General features: G+C 39.8%; 1 protein-coding gene across 7 annotated transcripts in view; it reads right to left on the reverse strand.

Moving 5' to 3' along the window:
• Positions 1 to 19,844, reverse strand: part of usp2a (ubiquitin specific peptidase 2a) — a 54,124-nt gene that overhangs the window by 11,392 nt on the left and 22,888 nt on the right. The window contains exon 1 of one of the 7 annotated variants that reach the window (XM_030744654.1): positions 14,500 to 15,019. The exons of 5 other annotated variants lie outside the window; for them this stretch is intronic. In XM_030744654.1, coding sequence (XP_030600514.1) covers positions 14,500 to 14,655 — 156 coding nt within the window. In that variant the 5' untranslated portion in view covers positions 14,656 to 15,019. Of the gene's footprint in view, positions 1 to 14,499; positions 15,020 to 19,844 lie in introns of those variants that run through there. One more of the 7 variants, XM_030744653.1, reaches the window with a different exon arrangement.

Genomic DNA, 19,844 nt, shown 5'->3' on the forward strand with positions numbered 1-19,844 from the left:
AAAAAAAAAAAAAAGACACAATTTTTAGATAAACTGTACGGTTGTTTTACCAGACCAGAGACGGCTGGTTGATCTTGCCATAAAACAGTCTGCCAACCACCACTAATGGTGAAAATGCTAAAATGTCCAGAGCTTTCAATTTGGTCCTGAAGCAATAAGAGACACATGAACAGCAGTGTGGTTTGAATGAATAAGACACAAGCTTTTAGCTTTTTCTTGCAGTCTTTTGCCTGCAGAAATCTGAAAACAGAACCTAAGATGAACATTATTTCTCATCTCTGGACTAGAGAAGTGAGACACAAGTCAACGATAAATGTTTCTTCTTAGAACACCAATGTGATTTAAAATGTTAAATTCTCAAAAATAAAAGCCTCCACTGGATGGTTGGACGCTTGCAAAGTTGGATTTTCAAAATAGAGTCAGCCAGATATTAATAGGTATTTGCCAGGATGCTTTGGTGTGTCCTTTTTCTAATTAAAAGTCTCTGATTAGATGTCAGACATTATCATCACATCCTGTAACTGTAGGATTTTCAAAATAAAAGGCACCCTTTACTTATAGGCATTTAGCAGGATCTGTCGGTGTGAGAATTTCAAAAATAAAAGGTTTCTTTTCATCTTTCTATCAATTGGTGCAGTTGTTCACGTCTACAACCATCATTCAGCTTCCTATCTTCAGCCAGATGATTTTGCTACAGCATTTTGGCAGCAAGTAGCAGACAAACAGCAACAATCCCACTGCAGTTTCTCTGGAACTTGTGTGATCTAGTCTCAGAGCGTCTCCGGTAATGTGTAACCAAATGCTGGACAGGTGTGGATTTTAACCTTAAAGGAAAGAAGGCTGATGGACTGATGCACTGCTAACCTGCTGATCTGACATCTTGTGGGTGCAATGTTGGTGCATATGTGAAACATTCAAACATTTCAGTAATTTTTGAAATCTGATTTGATTATTGCAGAATGTGATTAACAGTTGAAATGAAATAAGGTTTACACAGACAATATTTAATGCCATCTGTTGGCGGTTTTTCTAACTTCTAGATTACTGACGTCCCATTTGGATGGATAAATAAATTTAAAAACAATGAGAAACTTCACACATGAGAATGTGTGGCTGTCACTTGCATCCAATTTTCCATTGAATCAGCCAGGATTGTGCTGTACATCGCCATCAGCTGCTTTTTTTAAACAGTGCTTATGTGTTTGAGGCTGAATTTGTACTTTAATGATATCCTTGGGAATCTAGAGAATCATGTGACAATGATGTGATCTAGCTCTTAAATGTGTGCGCTGTGTCCCGCTAGCAAAGACATACAAGAGGCATTTCCTGGTGAGCGTTATCTTTAGAGAGAAGCTTGTTTTTGTCATTTCACAGCCACTTCCTTTCTTGGTAATCACTCCCAGATGGCAGAGATCTGATCAACAACAGCAAAACTGCTGCGCCTCAGGGAGCTTAATTCACACTGGAACTTTTACTGTTAAAAATTTTCAGGGCAGGAAATCATGAAATTTTAGCTCAGTGAAACACAACACATGTCACAGCATATTATGATGATTTCAGAATCTTAAAATGGTCTGAAATGCTTTGGAGAACTTATGTCATCACTTGCTGCAGTTAAATTTCATTACATAAGTTGAGTGGTTATATAATTGAGTATCTAGAGGAAGGACTAACAAAGAAGACGGGGGTGGATAAGAAACACTCTGGTGCCCTTGACTACGAGGCAGAAGCAGCAGACAGTAATGTTTTAGAAAGACATGTAAGACTGAATTCACTGCATAATGCTCCATCAACCAGAGTCCTGCTGTAGTAATCACGTTTTTAGTTACTGGGATATTTAATGTGTTATTTAAACACAGAGCATCTATCTGTAAAACTAGATGGATCTCTCTATCAATCCATTCTGCATCATCTGTCACAGCTGTGTTATAATACAGGAAGTTCAATGAATAGATGTACTTCAACTTTATAAAGAAAAACAACCAAAAAATTGGCCAAACACAGAAGCCCACTGAGTGTTAACTCGTGCCTTTTAGCAAGCGAGAAGCTCTACAGACTAACATCAGACACCTGAGGCTGTGGAAGTCTATTCGTGTGCTTGCTGTTACGCTCATCTGTGAGAGTGCTTTCTAACAGGAGCAGTGAGAATGGGCCAAATCTGAGGTGAGGACACACAGAAGGCAAGATCACCAAAGTTTTTACTGACTGAATCAAAAGGAGCATGGGGAGGAGAAGGAGAGATGGCTTTCACAGTTTTAAAAGCCAAAATTTGCTCTAAGACACATCAAACTGTAAAAGTGATGTTTACAGTTTGTTACTGTAGAATGAAAATAATGGAGCTAGGAGAACATCTGAGGTGCTCAAATTCTTCACTGCACACATGTTAGATGTTGCTGGAGATGCCAGACACTTTTCATTCATACTGAATCCTGTGGTTAATGTTCCCACCACACCCTGGATGTGACCTGAAAACCAGCACACTTCTATTCATGATTCATTTCTATACATGAGTGACCACAGTTTACACATCCACATGCCTAAGGACCTTCCTGACCCCAATGACCATTCATAAACGTGTCAACAGTTCCTACGGTCTCATTTGAGTAGGCTTAATAGTCAAACTGTCAGGGTTTAACTGGCATTAGGCTTAACATAATTACTACAAAAGCAGGACATTTTCTGAAAGGCTCTAGAGTAAGGTAAACAGAGCACTTTATCGATAAAATAGTCTTTCAGCTCCTGTGATTTTTTTTTTTATAGTTTTGCAGTTATTTTATGAATAACTGACTGTCCTAGAAAACTAGTAAAAAGAGAGATTATTTTATAATCTTATTGAAAGGTAGCTGAATGCTTTTCCTTAGTTTGGACACACCCAAAAGCCAAAGAGCTCAGGCTTCAGGCTACTCTAAATGCTCCTTTTCTGGCAGTTTTTTCTGTTCTTGAATATAGATCATGTCACAGAGGATAATACAGTCATGTCTGGTACAGGTGAGTGGGGCTTCTGGCTATGACCACAGAAGCCTCACTCACCTGCAGTTCAAACCTCCTCTATTATGAGGTGCAACCAAGTTTGAGGTGAGGGCTGCACCAAGGATGAGTAAGGATCATTTTGACTGTGAATAAAGCAAAGGTAGTCTGGTAGAGTCCAACAACAGAATTATGAAGATGGAAATGAGCAGAAGTGATCCCCTTTAAGTTATTATGGTGTTAACTTACACATTCAGCAGAGCCATTACAGTAACATTATGATTCATTTGGTGTCAGTGTTCTGCCTACTTCACAGGTTCAAGTCCATTATTCACCGTCCTTTTGTTTTTCTTTTTTTTTAGCACTGTTGTTCAAACTCCTGAGAAATATATCTGTTCATCAGAAAGTAGCAAGCTCTGTGTCTGCAGTTTGTTGAACAGTGTGAAGCAGGTTCATCAGAGCTTTTTCACCACAAACAGCTGCTCGCTGGCACTGGAAACAAGTTTAATGAGACCACTGAGACTGAATACATAGCCCAGAAATCTAAACAATGGCTAAATTATTCTGGTCATAATTCTCTATGGATTCATTATAATGAGCTGTAAACACAGTTATTGTTGATGGTTGGAAAAAAAATACTGACATTTCATATTTAACTGATGATCAAAATAATGTAGCTGCTGATTAATTTTTTGCCATTTCAGCTCCACACAGAAGAGCTTCACTTGCACTGCATGCTGGGAGGAAAAAAAAAAATGCTGAATGTGACAGCAGAAATCAAAGTGAGCATTTCTGCCCTGAGCTCTGCCGTTAGCCGTCTATAGGTTCACATGACTGAAAGCGTGTTGTGTTTGTTCACGAGTAACCTGCGCCTGCAGCTCAGCTCGTTATGAGTACTGATACAGAAGGAGCTGTTTGCTCTTATATAAATAACCTCTGCCATCTGTCTCTTATTCAGGAGTAACACACAGGCTGTACAGCATGGGGAGAGGGGAAAATATCTGCAGTTTAATTAACTATGGCTTATCTAAATCCTGCTTTCTGTAAATTCCCCTGTAGTGACTGGAACATTTTATTAGCCACGGCCATATAGCATAAATATACACACACACACACACACACTTCTTCCTGTGTTTTCATCACGACCTCAGAGATGGCAGGTTGCAGGACAAATCCTCTTTCCTCACTGCAAATTTTATTTCATAACATACACACATATGCCAACAGACACACATGCACGCACTCTGCTGGAATGTGTACATCTGACTTTGCTGCACTCTGCTGAGTAATGCCACGGCCGCTACCAAAAATAGCAGCTTGGCTTTTAATAACAGCTCCTTGTCCACTCCCAATTGGCTGATGCTTCGGTCAGCACGGTGCACGTCATGATGGTGAAACAACATCGTGGTTCTGTCGCCGTAGCAACGCTGTTTTTGGTTTTTATGTTTTTTTTGTGTGGAATAGGAAACTAAAGGACACTGTGACATCACAGTGACAAGGCTGAGCATGGAGGGAGTGTGTGCGTGACTCAGGAAAAGACTGTGGGTAACTTGGAGCAGATGTGACTTTTGCACTGACAACTTTTAGACTGAAGCTGAAAACAGAAAATATTTAATTTTGATGGTCAGCATTTCAATCCTGCCATCCCATAATAACAAAACAGGCTGATTCTGGTTTGGTTCTGTTTCCAAACCCTAAAATGTAAGATAAACTTTCCTCTATGGAAGAAGGCTGGAAAGTTGAGTCATATAGTAAAATGTGACATTATGGAAAAAAGGAAATTTTGGAAGAAAATGTCTTTTGTGTATATAATAAAAATAAAGTTGTTTATACTATCATACTACAATAGCACAGAGGACATAATCAGCAATAAGACCCATTATAAAATAAGATATAAGATAAGTAAGGATTATTTTTAAATGTAGACTCCAAGAGTAAAAATGTGGAACATAAATCAAGTTTAAGTTCCAATGATGAACATGGTTAGTCAACAACTCCCGAGAGTCTCTGCATACAATGAGCAGCGTAAATCAGGGTCATCAGCTGGTTCATTTTAAACTCTCTGGACCTCCATAGTTTCTAACTCATGTTTTTTTATGGCTGCATTTAGTCCATAATGGCACAGTAAAGCCATCCAGTAAAAGCCACCCTAATGACATTATTTTTGGTGTGTTAGCAGCTCTCCTGAGGGCAGAGTAAAGGAGGTTTTTATAAATTGCTGAGGAAAAAAATCTCCCAAATCACCCTAGAGGAAGTTCTCTGTTCTGTCCATTATACAAAAGGATAATTCTAAGATTTCAGTGAACTAGGGTGGAGCACTGCTTCACTGACTTCTATAGTAATATACTGTGCAGAAATGACATAATAATACTACAACAAAATGAATTCATTAGACACACACAGTGTAAAACACAATTATAATCCCAGTGACTGTGTCTTCATTTCTAAAGCAGTGTGTCAAACAGGATTCTTTAATATACGTGTGTGACAATGCAGGTATCACCGGCTCAGCCTGTAGGCCCACTGTAACGGCAGCTAAATCCATCATACTAATTCTGCAGCAATTCTTTTCTTTAAGCAGTTTAAACAGCACAGGCTGTGAATGCAGGATTAAAGTCATGGATGGCTGTACCAATTTGGCATTTTCATTTTCATTAACAGGCAGGAAACTAATGAGGCACAGGGGTACATACATTCAATTAAAAAGCAGTTGAATGCTCATTTTACAATCATATAATAACTAAAAGTTCATATACAGAGCTGTGACGTTACCTGTAGCCTACAATATTTATTCAATTTAAAATTCAGTCAGATTTTGTGACTCTCCTGCGCCCTCCTTCCCTCGCTCGTGAACAAGACCCCAAAATACACAAACTCCTCCACTTGGGCAGCAACTCATTCCCAACCTTCAAGGCGCTCCACCCTTTTCAGGGTGTGGGCTCAGACGTCTGATGTGCTAATACCCCAGAGGAGTGTGGGGGAGGCTGACAGATGGATTTGTGCAGCATCTGTAGTGAAAGTGAAGCTGATGATTTGGGTCAGTTTATTAATGTTTCTACCCTCATCTATGGTCATGAGCCGTGGGTAGTCACTGAAGAATAAAATTGTGGATACAAAAATGAGATTTCTCCAAAGGGTAGCCGGGTAGTTTAGCTGGTTCCTGCATCTGACTCCATCCATGAATGGATGAAGTTTTCTAAAGCACCGATTCAACTCTCTTGTACTTTCCTGACTGTAAACTGCACTTGCTGATGTTTTTTCCCCATTAAAGGCCTGCCTGAACTGTTGGAAGGCTGCAAGGCTGAATGTGAAATATTCAAATGTTGAGTTACATCCACAAAGATTTAAATCACTGAGGGGACTGCTTTGTGCTCCAGATGATCCGTGAAGTTTGTGCTTGTTTTGATGAGGGAAATGTGAAGCAGCATCCAAAATTTTCATTTTTAACATTTTTCTTTTTTAATGTTTCCTAAAATTTCTAAATTTATAGATTAACATGAAAAAAAAAAGATTTCACTTATTTATCTTTGGTTTTTTTTCTCTAAACTTTTTAACTTGACAATGAGAGTGTGTGTGTGTTCTTTGAATTATTGTAGTTTAGTAACAATGCAAAAAGATAAAGACAGAAAAGTTGCCAGCATCACTAAGGGGAAAGTTTCGCTGGCTGACTGGCCAGGCTGCACCCCTGGGAGTGTGTGGCTGTGCTGAGCAGGGGTTTGCTGGATGAGAACCCGGGCCAAATCGTGCATTATTTACCATTAGAAACTATTCAATAAAATACATTTTCAAATACATTTTTGAGAGATGTTTGCAGACACTGAAGTCAAGATAATAAACATTGGGAATATTGGATAGTCCAGCTGTTCCTGGCTGTTTTTGTGCACACCTGGGATACTCGATCTGCTTCTTCGGCTTGCTGCATCACAAATGTGCGGCGCACACGTACAGCTTAGTGATGCAGGTTGCTAACCAAACTGGCTGCTGTTAGCTGATGATATGGCTTCAGACAGTTCAAGACTCTGAGTTCACGAACCCACGGCTAATCTGTTATGTCCAGCTTAGGAAGTATGCACCTTACTTTCGTATATAGTTTTGATGTACGCATTTTCAGGGTTTTACGACAATACACACACCAAAGGTTGCTTCACACACTTACGCTGTGACCATATGGCACTTATGACAGCAAAATAAACTTGAACATGCAAATCCCCTAGAGCTGCATACCTCCATAATCTATCCATCCCTACCATCACTTTTTTTTTTTTCTGGTTGTCCAGTTTGGAGTTCATGACCTCAGGAGAACATGTTATTGAGATACATTTACACCATTTTTCTCTTCTTTTTTTCTCTTATCAGAATACTTTTAGGTAACACAGTCATCTTAAAGTCACTGCACTCCTCTGGTGTAAAAATTATGCATCCATAAATAAATTCAACAGCTGGAATGGAACCAAACTGAAACAGGGAAGCTGCAGCGCAGAATCAGAGAAAAATAAAAAGATGAGAAAAAAAAATAAAGAAAGTTGAAGACAGGAGATAAAACAAACAAACTAAAAACAGCAGGCACATTAAAGAATAGATATTCCCGGTTGTTTCGTGTGAGTGGTCTGGGCACACTGTACACAAAAGAGGCAGCCCAGAGGGGAAACTTTGTATAAATGCTCTATTCATAAATGTCAGAAGCACTTCAGGCAACTAGGCGAGCTGAAACCCTACTCCTCTGATTCTAAAAAGCATCAGGAACAGAGAAGCCACATTAAAAAGCATTCCAGAGGCCAAGTTGGACTGCTCCCTAAAGCTGGGAATAAGAGACACAGGAAATGACTATTTTGGCGAACGCTCAGCTCGGTGGAGGTAAAATCTGTCCATCCACTGTGCTCAATTAATTAAAAGATGCTTGGACTGCTGGGTGGGGGTGGGGGGTTGGAGCAAGGGAAATACGTCAAAACAAGGTGAGGAGGATGGAAAGGGTGAATAATCCCTGATTCTGGCTCTGCATTCTAAAGTGACTTCATAGGAAGACAGAAGAGGTGACCAACAGATTTTTTCACTCCTCTCAAAAACATTCATGTGACCACTTGATGAACTTTTGTCTCATGGCAGAGGGATTAAAGTCTCTTGTACACATTCTGTGTTTATACCAGGCACAGTCTCAGAAATCTATTGTGGCAAATGCCCGACAGGCTTTCATTTAGCGTGAAACATCAGCTGATAACAGCCAACACCAGCGGTGACTGAAGGGTCATCACAGCACCGTGACTGAAGCTGACAGGATGGTTACTGCAGCTTTGGATTTGAGTTTCTTTTTTAAGGTTTTCTTTTGGATTTGTTCAGTTCAGTTTAGTCTTTCTTTATGCACAGTGATGCAGACAGTTGTCTCCTCGTGCTGGTTGTGTTGAAAATTTGACCAAAATGACGGACTAAAACTGAAGACACTGCTTATATATTTTAATATTATTTTTGGTTTAGTTAACAAAATAATTTCACCTAGTTTTGATTTTATTAAAACATTTTTCACTTTTAATTTTAGCTTTGAGTTTAGTTTTTAGAAAACTATAATAACCTTTACTGACAACCATACATTCAACATTCATGAGAGGCTCGTGATTGTCTTGTAAATCGAAAAATATAAGCTAAGAAAAAGTTAAAATAAAGATTCTTTAGCCAAAAATGTCTTAGACATGTTATCATTTGAAAGCTGAGGTGAATATTGTAACTAAGAATCTGCTCTTTGCTCCATTATGTGAATGAAGTTTTGACCATTAATGACTCCTTTTACTGTTATGCCTTTCGACAACTTACAGTTGAATCACAGGAATATGTGAAAGAAACAGTCCTGCGTGACAGCAGACATGGACATAAATAAATAAATGATTCGTAATTCAGTTCTTCATCTGTAACGCCAGAGAACAAACTCAACAGCAGCGTTGCCAAAAAACTTTTAATGGATATTTTCTGAATGACTTTAAGATATTACACTGATTGGAATTTTTAGATGTAATACTCGCGAAGGTCAGCGATCACAAATATTTCCTTCTGTTTGAACTGAAGCAAAGCTGCTCCCTCAATCAGCCGTCTGCACTTGTTGCTGCAGCAGCACCTCAGTGATCCAAACCTTGTGGAGGCTGGAGATGGTTTGGTAAAACAACAAGCACAGAAAGCCTAATTAAATCCCTGGAGGGAGGTTATCCCACACTGTAAATGAGGGCACAGGAGCATTCTGAAGACCTCTACCACCTGAAGAAAGTTTTTTTTTTTAATCACTGAGTAAATGTAGGAAATGTTCAGCTAAAGTATTTTAATAATGATAAACTTGCTCCCTATTAATAGGGTTTGAATAACGATGATCATTTTTAATGCTTTATCTCTAAATAGAGTGAAAGCAGGTCATCTTCACTAGTGCTGTTATGTTGTATTTACTGCGGATTAATTTATTCATACTCACATTCTTGTTTATCAGCAGACACAGACTGTCTTTGCTGACTTGCTTTGTCGCTCGTAGAACAGAAAAAATGAACTGAGCAGTGAAAAGTCAACTCGAGCTTTGTGATTCAAAGATAAGAGCATGTCCCAGCATCTCAAACCCACACCTAAATAAAACTGGGCTAAACTATGAGAAAGGTGGTGGCAGAAAACACTTCTTAATTAAAAGTTCTCTCATAATTCTGAGATAACCGTCTTGTCAATTGAAAAGCAAATGTTTTCTCAACTTAGTGCATAAAGAAGCATCCACAAAGGAAGAGACTATAGACTGGAGACCAGAAGATGTCAGTGAAATTCAGTGACTTGTAGTGACAATAACCAGTGTCACTATAGCACTCCAGTGAAACAAAAACAGTAATGAAAACAGAATTTTCATGCATATTAAATGGAGTCCAAATGCCTAAATCAAAATCAATGTGATGATTCATATCTAAATAGAATACGCCTTCAACACAAACATAAACATGCCCCCCCCCCACACACACTTTCTTTCCCTTCCCCGCTCTGCATGTGTCTGTTAGGGCTGTAAACTAAACTTCACACTACCAGCACCAGGATGCCTCAGTCCACCTGGCAGTGCAGAACGCCAACTACTGATTGGCTGGCAAAGCGGCGTGAGAGCGTGCAGCAGAACAGTCTGTTCTGACCTGTCTCTGTATTTGGCAGCCCATCATAAACAACCTCTCCTCCACTCTCCATGAGATACCTCTTCTGCTATTGCCGAGTTTCTCCCCATGTGAGCAAAAGTGACGTGCTGGCTCGCTCGCTCACGAGTGTGTGAGTGCACAGATGCACATTCAGAGCTGGCACTTTGTAGAGAAAGTGAGGCTATTTATTTCTGCCTTCTGAGAAGCACACAGAGGGATGATATCAGAGCAGACTGAGTCAGTGTCCGTGTCGCTCTCACACTTACACACACATATATACTTATATGCAAACAAAGAGCGGGATCTTCTTGCTGAGAAGAAAGAGAAAGAAAGAAAGAAAGTCTATGATCACATGAACTGGCCTCTTGATTTAACCTGAGAGAAGCTACTTTTGTCTTCACCCATAGGGGCTATCACACAAAAATCCAACATTACTCAGAGCGCATGTGACCATAAAGCAGAGCTTCTTATGTAACAGCTCTGTTCACCTTCATGTACTTCCACCAGTGTGTGTGTGTTTCTCTATCAGGAGAAAAATCCACCCTCGTGCTAACAAAGGTAACTACTAGCTAACAGCATTGTGTTTCCATTCTCCTGAAGGCTGGGCTCCTATACCAGCCTGTATCTTCTCAAAGCATACTACTGGGCGATCACAAATATAATCAGACATAAGTACTTGACATCATTGTATGAAAGATCTACTGCCTTCTTTTGATGAACAATGAAAGTTGTACCATTTGATTACAGAGAAAAGGGCTAAAAAAGACAACTAATATTTTCACTTGGTATGACACTTTACATTCATCTCAAACAAAGGATTAAGTTAACCTAACTTTAACTTTAGGGGTCACTACAGCAGATCATCTGTCTCCGTCTCAGCCTATCATAGCATCCTCCTCGGTCCCACCAACCCTCTGCATCTCCTCCACACATCATGAATCCCCCCTAACATCTTCCTCTTTTCCTCCTGCCTGGCAGCTCCACCTTCAAAATCCTTTGTCCAACATATCACTACTTTAGCTAAACATTGTTAATAATGAAACACAACCTGAGCAACTTAACAATAAGTAAATTCAACAACTCAGAACAACTTAGTATAAAACAGCAGGCATAATAAATTAGCTAACGTCTGTAAGTTTTGCCACTATAAAATCTTAAGTTTACAGACACTCGAGACTCTTGATTGTTCAGGCAAACTTGAAGTCAAAAGCTGACAAAAACATGTCAGTTGGTTGTTGCTTGTACTCCCCTAAGGGCCCATTTATGCTCGCCGCATTGGTTGCTTCACACGCAGTGATGTTGCCACAGCTGCGTACCATTTATCCCAGTGCTGAGGGTGGGAGTACTCGTTGCAGTATTTTCCTGAATGAGTGTATCCACTCAGACAAACCTTGGTATCAGTGCTGGTACAGGAGGAGAAGAAGTCAAAACTGGAAGCAAAGAAATCACTGAGGTTTTTTTTTCAGTCTTTCCCAGAAAATCTCATCTTTTCAAACTGTTGCAGTATCTCCTCTGTATAATCTGAATATCTGGGCTTCTGTACTGATATATCATTAAAATGGGAGTTAATAAAAAGACACGCTCTTACACTTGTGTCTTTAACCTGGCAGTGGGGACAGTGGCACCTGCGTGAGGTTATAGCAACTGAGAACCACACGAGCGGCTAGCTCGCACCAGCAGATGCGGCATAACTTTTGTCGTACAGGGCGAGAACGGTGAGCATAAATGGGTCATTTCTCCTGTCTAGCTGGATCAAACTCAGTACAGTCTATGGCTACATGCATAACACCTTCATGAGCCTAAGAGGGCTCACATTAATGCCTACCCATTAACCCTCATCACACCCACTAACATGATGAAATCACCAACAGACTCATATTTAAACAACTGAAGTTAGTACTGCGACATTCTGTTTTTACAGTATATGGTTATACTATAACAATTCAAGTCAATCAAAACATTGAGTTTAATGAGCTCAATTTCTGTGACAAAGAGTTTTATCAGAAATTCTAAATATTTCATTTCCTATGTTTACACAGCTTAATCTATTTAATTACTTTGAGCTTTCAGGTTTACAGTGTATACTTCAGCTGTCCAGGTTGTGTTTATCCATGACCCATGACTAACATGAGTTGCTGGGTTGATGACTGTTACTGTGCTCTGCTCATTGTGAAGACAGAAGGACTGATGCTCAAGCTGTTGAGCTGATGCTGACTAAGTGGGTAATTACCTGCCATTAAAGATTTTATGTAAAACAAAGCAGTGAGTCATGATCTTATAGAACAGAATTTGAGAAGGTAGAATAACATCACTCGTAGCTAAAGTCATAGATTTACAGTGTTACACATTAAAGGAAAATTTTTGTGCTGTATCAAATTTATCTGTGATCAAAACTGTAGAATGTAACCAAAATATCTGAGGTTTGAAAATGTGTGACTTCTACGCTTAACGACTTTGAACTATGTTATTTTTGGAGTTTCCAAACTGAAAAACAACAAACCATAAAATGGTTTTTAAAGTCGCTGGATATTCATTTTCTACTGACAAACAACTTAAGTCCAGAATAGGTTTGAATTCGGTCGGTACGCTGCAGCAGAAAGCAACCTTTAACCTTCCAGCTGGAGCACCCTGAGCCTGCAGTGCACAAACGTGATCACAGGTAACCGGGCCGGGACGCGAACACAGCCCAGTGTAAGCTGACACAAACACTCCTGCACTCACGGACACACACTTCACACACTAAGAGAAAGATGGGGCATATTCAGCGTGCTCGTGGTGGTCTGTAGAGAGGGAGCAGCAGAGGTGACACGGAGCCAGAGCTGAAGGAGAAGGACAGGACGGGAGGAGCGGGTGGGGACGGTGACAGCAGGACAGACATCTAAGACAAGCGTGCCAAACCGCCGGGCCCGGCCAGCTGTAAAGTGTATTCTAATGTGATTTCTCATTACATAACAGAAGCTGGCACGCAGTACTGCCACTCCACGCTACAGCCCAGGAATATACACACAACAGCAGCAGCAAGACTCACAATACTTAAGGTCATTCCTCTTCTGCTCGTATCAGAGCAGCTGACAAACTTTTTAATCTCACTTTATGAATGACACATTTTGCCCATTTTTTTCTTTTTCTACCTCCATTCATCTGCCAAGCTGGCACATGATACATGTCTCATGCATTGTTTGTTACATTGACAGTATCTGTACTCAACTATATACAACAATTATTGATTTGTGAATTTGTTTAGTACTTAACTTTGTATAAGACCTGCAGTGACCGCATTTTGCTTTTTGGGTGTATTCATCCAAATTAGAGAATGTTTTTCATCTATAATATTAATAATAATATATAAACAGAACTGAGAAGAGCACACTTCCTTTCAATGTGCTATTCTGCAGAAATTCAAAGGATCCTTTCCTTGCTGGTACCTGACATGTCACCAATTCTCATGACATTTGTCTGTATTTCTGTTTAGACAGACACATGGCCCTGCCTTAGCCGAGGAGAAAAACGTCAACAGGTATTTACAGTAAAAAGCATAAAAGTATACCTCATGCACTTTTTTCTACAGGCTGCACTGCCTTTCAGAACTTTCCTGTACATTATGTACTCACAGCTACATTTATGTTTACATGTGATTGAGTTTATACATAAACAGCCAAAGGCAACCTCCTCCTCCTCTACACTGTGGTGCATACGCACAGGCCTGCCAGAATGAGTTATTTCTGCATTTAATTCCACTGTAACGATACAATGGGATTCATAAGAGCAGTGTAGTAAGAGCAGCTGTAGTGCATGAGGGAGATTAAACGCTGGTTATATAACCAGTGACCTGCCAGTGCAGGCCTACTGATCCTGGCACAGCGGAGTACAGCTCGGCTTAAGAGAGCGGCTTACCTCTGCAAATGACTCACTTCAACGTTAAACTGACTTCATCTTTCATAAGATACACAACACTGTGAGTTAAATACCATCTGTGGCCTATTTTAATGAGAAATCCTCCCACAGGAATCATTAAGTCTCCCGCATGTTCCAGCACTTACACAGACAATAACCTGATGAAACATCAAATACAAGCTTACAAATTAATGAGCATTTAGTATAGCATAACGCTGCACACGAATACAGTGTGTGTTCTGTTCCACACTTTGTTATAGTAGAGTACCACAGTAGATACATAGTAGATACCACACAGGCACCAGTATCTGTACTGCTGATATTACACTTACTTTATAGAAACCACTGACAAATATAAATTCTTAGCTGCTGTCTTAGGACCTTTAAAACTCTGCAAAATGACTAAAACATATAAACCTTAAATTATCTGATTTTTTTAATTGGCTTTGGTGTGATGCTGCGCTCCTCACAGCGGAGCTAGGAGAACAGCGGGCACTTTCCCTCCTACCTTGGCTTGGTTTATGATAAGCCCCACAAAAGTTGACACCAGCACCGACCCGGACACGCTGCCTTTTCTCCGCATCTCCTGCTTCAGGAACGGGAAAGCGGCGGCAGGCGGCTCCTCGGGAACTGTCACCGTGTAGGACTGTCGCATGCTCGGCATGCTGGCGGAGGAATAAAGCCGACAACCGGTACGCGTTACTCAGTCGACGGCGAAGGTTTCCCGAGCGCTCCCGCTCCCTGGATGATGAGCCGTTTCCTGTTGCAGGGAGGCTACTTAGACGTTTCACTAGCTTTCTAATAGGCGCCCTGCTTGTTGTGGTTCATTCATTCATATAACGAAGAGGAGGACCTGTGGCTTTTCCTTCCAAACTGCATTCGCAGTGTAATAACCCCGCTGAAAGTGAAAAACACGGCTTAAAGCGAACGAAAAGGTTTCGTAACGACTGAAGAGCAGCTGGCTGCCGTCTCAGTCTGCGCAGGTGCCCGCAGCGCGCGGTGTAGCTCTGTAAATGGAAATAAACGCACACCGCGTTTTCATTCCGTTTTACCGGACTGGAGGCCCGCCCCCTTTGGGCTTGGGTAAAAATCGGCCTACAACAAACGTCAGCGGCCGCCTCCAACCGTGCTGTCCACGTCAGAGTCCAGCCCACTCCACGCTGCTGCAACAGTCTGAAGGACTGTGGTCCAAGGAGACTGCTCATCTCCGCAATGACCGTGACAGCAAAGTCACCTGTGTGGGCCATTACTATATTAGAATCACTGTAACAGCATGATAATAGCTAATCTTCTGTTACATCCTGTTTTTTGGGGGTTTTTTTTTAGTAAATGAGGGTCACATTTTAAACTACAGCAACCCAAACTAGAACTGCTGTAGAATGGTATGTTAGAGTAATGCTGGTGATTACAAAGTGTGTTGACTATAAGCACCTATGACTGTAAGGTTTTGATGACAGATGGCCTGACACCTGGAATTTCATTAATAGCTAAAAGAGAGACAGAAATATGTCTGCAAGGGAAACACACTGTGCACTCTTAATGTACCAACAGGGACAAGCAGTGCTAAAATTAGGATGTGCAGCCCTAAAAACGGTGGTTAACACGGTTTCCAGTGAATTTCCAGCAATGCAAAGAAACATTAGAGGTTAGCGGGAGTTCTATCAGTCTGTCTTAATGAGAGGATGGAGTAGAATGACTGCCTAGATCTCACCACCATTACCCAAGCAAAGACAGATCGATGGATCAGGAGTCTGGCAAACATCACATCCACAATCCATACGTAGCAGATTAACACCAATCATTGTCCAAATGTTATGCTGTATTAATAACAGAACGGAATTTACAAATTGAACATCATGTTAAATTCTCTGACCTGAAACTAGCAAAACTCATAAACCCATCAGTAAAGTGTTTAATGAGGCCACAGATGAAGGGAAGGGCCATTTTCACAGGCTTCCATACATCCACAAGTCTTTTTGCTGCCACAGGAGTCACCGCTGCTGTCTATTACAATGAAATTTAGTGATTTTTTTTGGTTTTTGTTCCAGGTTTACTCAGACAGAAGCAAGGGCGTAACTTTGGGTCCAACATCGGGGGGGTTAAGCTCTCTGCCTATTTATTTATTTATAAAATCATTTACTTTTCTAAAAGGATTCAGGACATTTTGGGTTAACTGTACTAGAGATACACTGTAATGCTTTTATTATGTATTTATTTAACTTTCTTTGTATTTACTCTGCACCTTCAACAATTAAGAAAAGGCTTACATTTTTCACGTTTCTTCAAACAGTAACAAATATCTTTCATGAACCTCTTTTGCTTTTATTTTGGAGCCCCTCATTCCAGTTTTAAAGAAACTGTTTTCATTTGGCCTGCCAAATATAATAAATACAATATTTTAAAGCAGTCTGTTCTCCACTAAGCATGTGAGAGTTTAATGCAATCTTTACTAGAGAAAAAGGTTTGAACTTGATGTGTTTAAAATATAATGAGTCTCATCCTGGACCTTCTGGGACTCTCATCGTCAGTCCTGTTATCAGTACTAATATGAGTTATTAATAACTAAATACATAAAATGTTATGTGTGTATTCACTTGAGTAAAACCATATACTTGTTTAATGAGTTTAGGTTATTACATATGACAGGTATTGTACTGTGCGTGTTTGCGCAAATAACCACTTTTATCTTCTTTTTCTTTTGACTCATTGTCAGATTAGGAGGAGCAGGTCTAACGGAGCTAAAATACCTGAACTGGTATTCATAGTGTGTCTGATACACAGCGGCATAGTTATTAAATCATCAGCTAACAATACATATACATTTACCTCATTTTTATTTTTTTGCTTTTTTACAAGGGGGTGTTATCGACTAACAATGAAAAATTGTTGGTTGTCTGCTTTTTGTCCTCTTTTCATTTTTTTGAACTACACCCACTCCCCAGCAGCTGCTTCACAGGTAAACGGTGAACGCTGCTACTTGGTAGAGAAAGCGGGTTGGGTGATACCAAGTTTTTGTGGGGAGAGGGGGGGGTTACATTACCAAATGATTAAACATCCTAGTATTTTACCCAAAATTGATAATGAATAAAGAAAATTAACATGTTATTCATATAAGATGTTTTTTGTAAATCGAAATGATGTGACTTTATTGGGGGGGGGGGGGTTAAAGTGCCTGGATCAGATTATTGGGGGGGTCATAACTTCCCTATCCCCCCGCAAATTACGCGCATGGACAGAAGTAACAAGGGTTATTGTGAGCAATTATAGATGGCTTTCAACAAAATACCTAAAATTGCTAATATAATAACAATGTTAGTGGCAAAAAGTCTAAGATTCAAAGTTGAGGGACCCAAAAATACACTTTTTACAGGGCTGCCCTCTCAGTGCTGGAGTAAACTCAGTTTACTAGTGTACAGAAGCAACATTTAAGAAAAACAGCATTTCCATGATGGTGGACAGGTGACACACAACGATGTGATTAGAGTGAGTGAGGAGAACGTGATGTTCTGTTACATCCTTTTTTAGTAAATGAAGGTCACATTTCACACTTCAGCAACCCAAACTAGAACTGCTGCACAATTATTGAGAGTTGTATGTTAGAGTAATGCTGGTGATTATAAAATGTGTTGACTATAAGCACCTATGACTGTAAGGTTTTGATGACAGATGGCCGAACACCTGGAAGTTCATTAATAGCTAAAAGAGAAATTTTGCAAAGAATGCAGTTAGGAAGACAACAGAATGTCCTGTACCTCACCTCCCACGTATGGGCAGTGCACTTCCCCGTCACATCACATCAAACACGCAAACAGCTGAAAAAAGTAAAACGAGTACCAGCTGATTTTCGCTGATCCAGTGTGTAAAGAGCAGGAAGTGCAGTATGTACCCAGCAACAATATCATAACAAGTGTGTGTACACAATAAATAACCAAGGAGCACATTCCATCTGCAGGCTAAGTGTGTGTGTGTGTGTGTGTGTGTGTGTGTGTGTGTGTGTGTGTTTCTCAGTGTCTAAATCCTTGGGAAGGAAAACTGCAACGTGAGACGGGGGCAAAGACTCAGCGGTTTCAGTCTGATATCTGACACAAAAAGCTTTGCAATACTAGAAAAAAATGCAGCGTGAATGCTGAAAGATTTGAGCTGCAATGCCTAGAAATGCTTAAAATAGCTGAAACTTAAGCTTAAACAGCTGAAAAGACAACATTTTTTTTGAAAAGCAAAACGTCTCAAATTCTCAATGAAGTGCCAAAATTGAACTTAATCTGCTGAACTTTAACATTAGCACTAACTGACTATATTTGAACCACCTGCCTCATGTGTCTGAATTTGAATCTGCCAGTTAAAAACAAGCTGCTTCAAGCTGGCTTTCCCTTCAAAAAGAGAGGGACACACAGAGGAAATATTTATATTTATGTATCTAGTGCTTATGTATATGTGTATATTTTTTTTTGCTATTTTATTTTATTTTATTCTATTCTATTCTATTTTAGTTTTAGTTTAGTTATTTGTTCTTACTCATCCTTTTCATTTTTTCTCTGTACTGAGCTGCTGTAAATTTCCCCGTCGTGGGATCATTAAAGTTTTATCTTATCTTATCCTGCTGACATCTCCATAAACAACAGGCTACCACACAAAAAACTTTTTACACTATGAGCACAAGGACTGAAGGATGTTGCAGCAACTTGCAGTACCATCAGGGTGGGATATTTAATTTCCAGGAAACAACTTTTTACCACCTTTCTGTTGATTTTCAGCTATTCTAATGATACTGCATCATGAATAACAACAAGAGATGACACGATCGGTGTATGAAGGCCATTTTTACATACATATCAGCCATCTAGCTTGTTGGCTTTAAATAAAATATCACACCCTGGTGGTGGAGTAAGTTTTGCCATAATGTAGGGAAAGCCTATTATCTATTATTGATCTGATTCCATTTCCTTGGAAAGTCTATGCTGAATAACCTCAAGGCTTTTATCTGCCAGAATAAGGGCTGAGTAATCTGCATATAAAAGAACACACAGTTGAGGCCATATTATTTATATAAACTGAAAATAAGAGCGCACCAAGAATAGATCCTTGGGGTACCTCGCAAGTAATATTTGCTGGTTCAGAAAGTGTGTTCCCCAATTCAACATATGTGTGTGTGTTCTGATCTAAAGAAAAATGGCAGAAATATGTGGAGCTCAGTTCTAAACATTTAGGATGAGGACTCAGTGAAAAGCTACTTTAGGGAAGGGACCCAAAGATTTGGCCCTAACAACTATTGGGAATAATCCCGTGTCACTGACATGCCAGCTTTCCAAATAACTGAACAGTCACAGCAGCAGCGACAGCGATCATGCAGGCTTCCTTTCAGCATTAATCGAGGTGTCTGTCGCTAATCTTAGCTTATCTCTTCTGTGAGTCATTTGAATTTTCTGCTCTGCTGTGAAAGCAGACACATGTTCTGCAAAAGTGTCCAGCCCAATAATGCAGTATTTATTTATTTATAGGTGCAAAAATGTGTATGCAGAATTAACACTTAATGACAATGGAAACAGCTCTCCCACCCCTACAAACAAAGATTTCAACCCCAACCACAGACATCCATCTATAGTATTTTTTAATCACATTGTGTGTGAGTGCAGTTTCAGATGCAGGAACCTCCTGACGTGTTTCCCATAATGCTGCTATCTTAGTTGTTGAATACAAGTTTTTTTAAAGGTATAATTTGATGAGGTGTTATTACACAGTAGTTCCTCTTGCACCTTGAATCCTGCACCTGACAAATAAAGTATGAAAAACTAAAATTAATACTAAAACTAATGAATACTAAACTAAAACTAAGCATTAAGCAAAAAATAAAAA

This window comes from Archocentrus centrarchus, chromosome 13 (genome assembly GCF_007364275.1).
Source record: "Archocentrus centrarchus isolate MPI-CPG fArcCen1 chromosome 13, fArcCen1, whole genome shotgun sequence".
Lineage (NCBI taxonomy): Eukaryota > Metazoa > Chordata > Actinopteri > Cichliformes > Cichlidae > Archocentrus > Archocentrus centrarchus.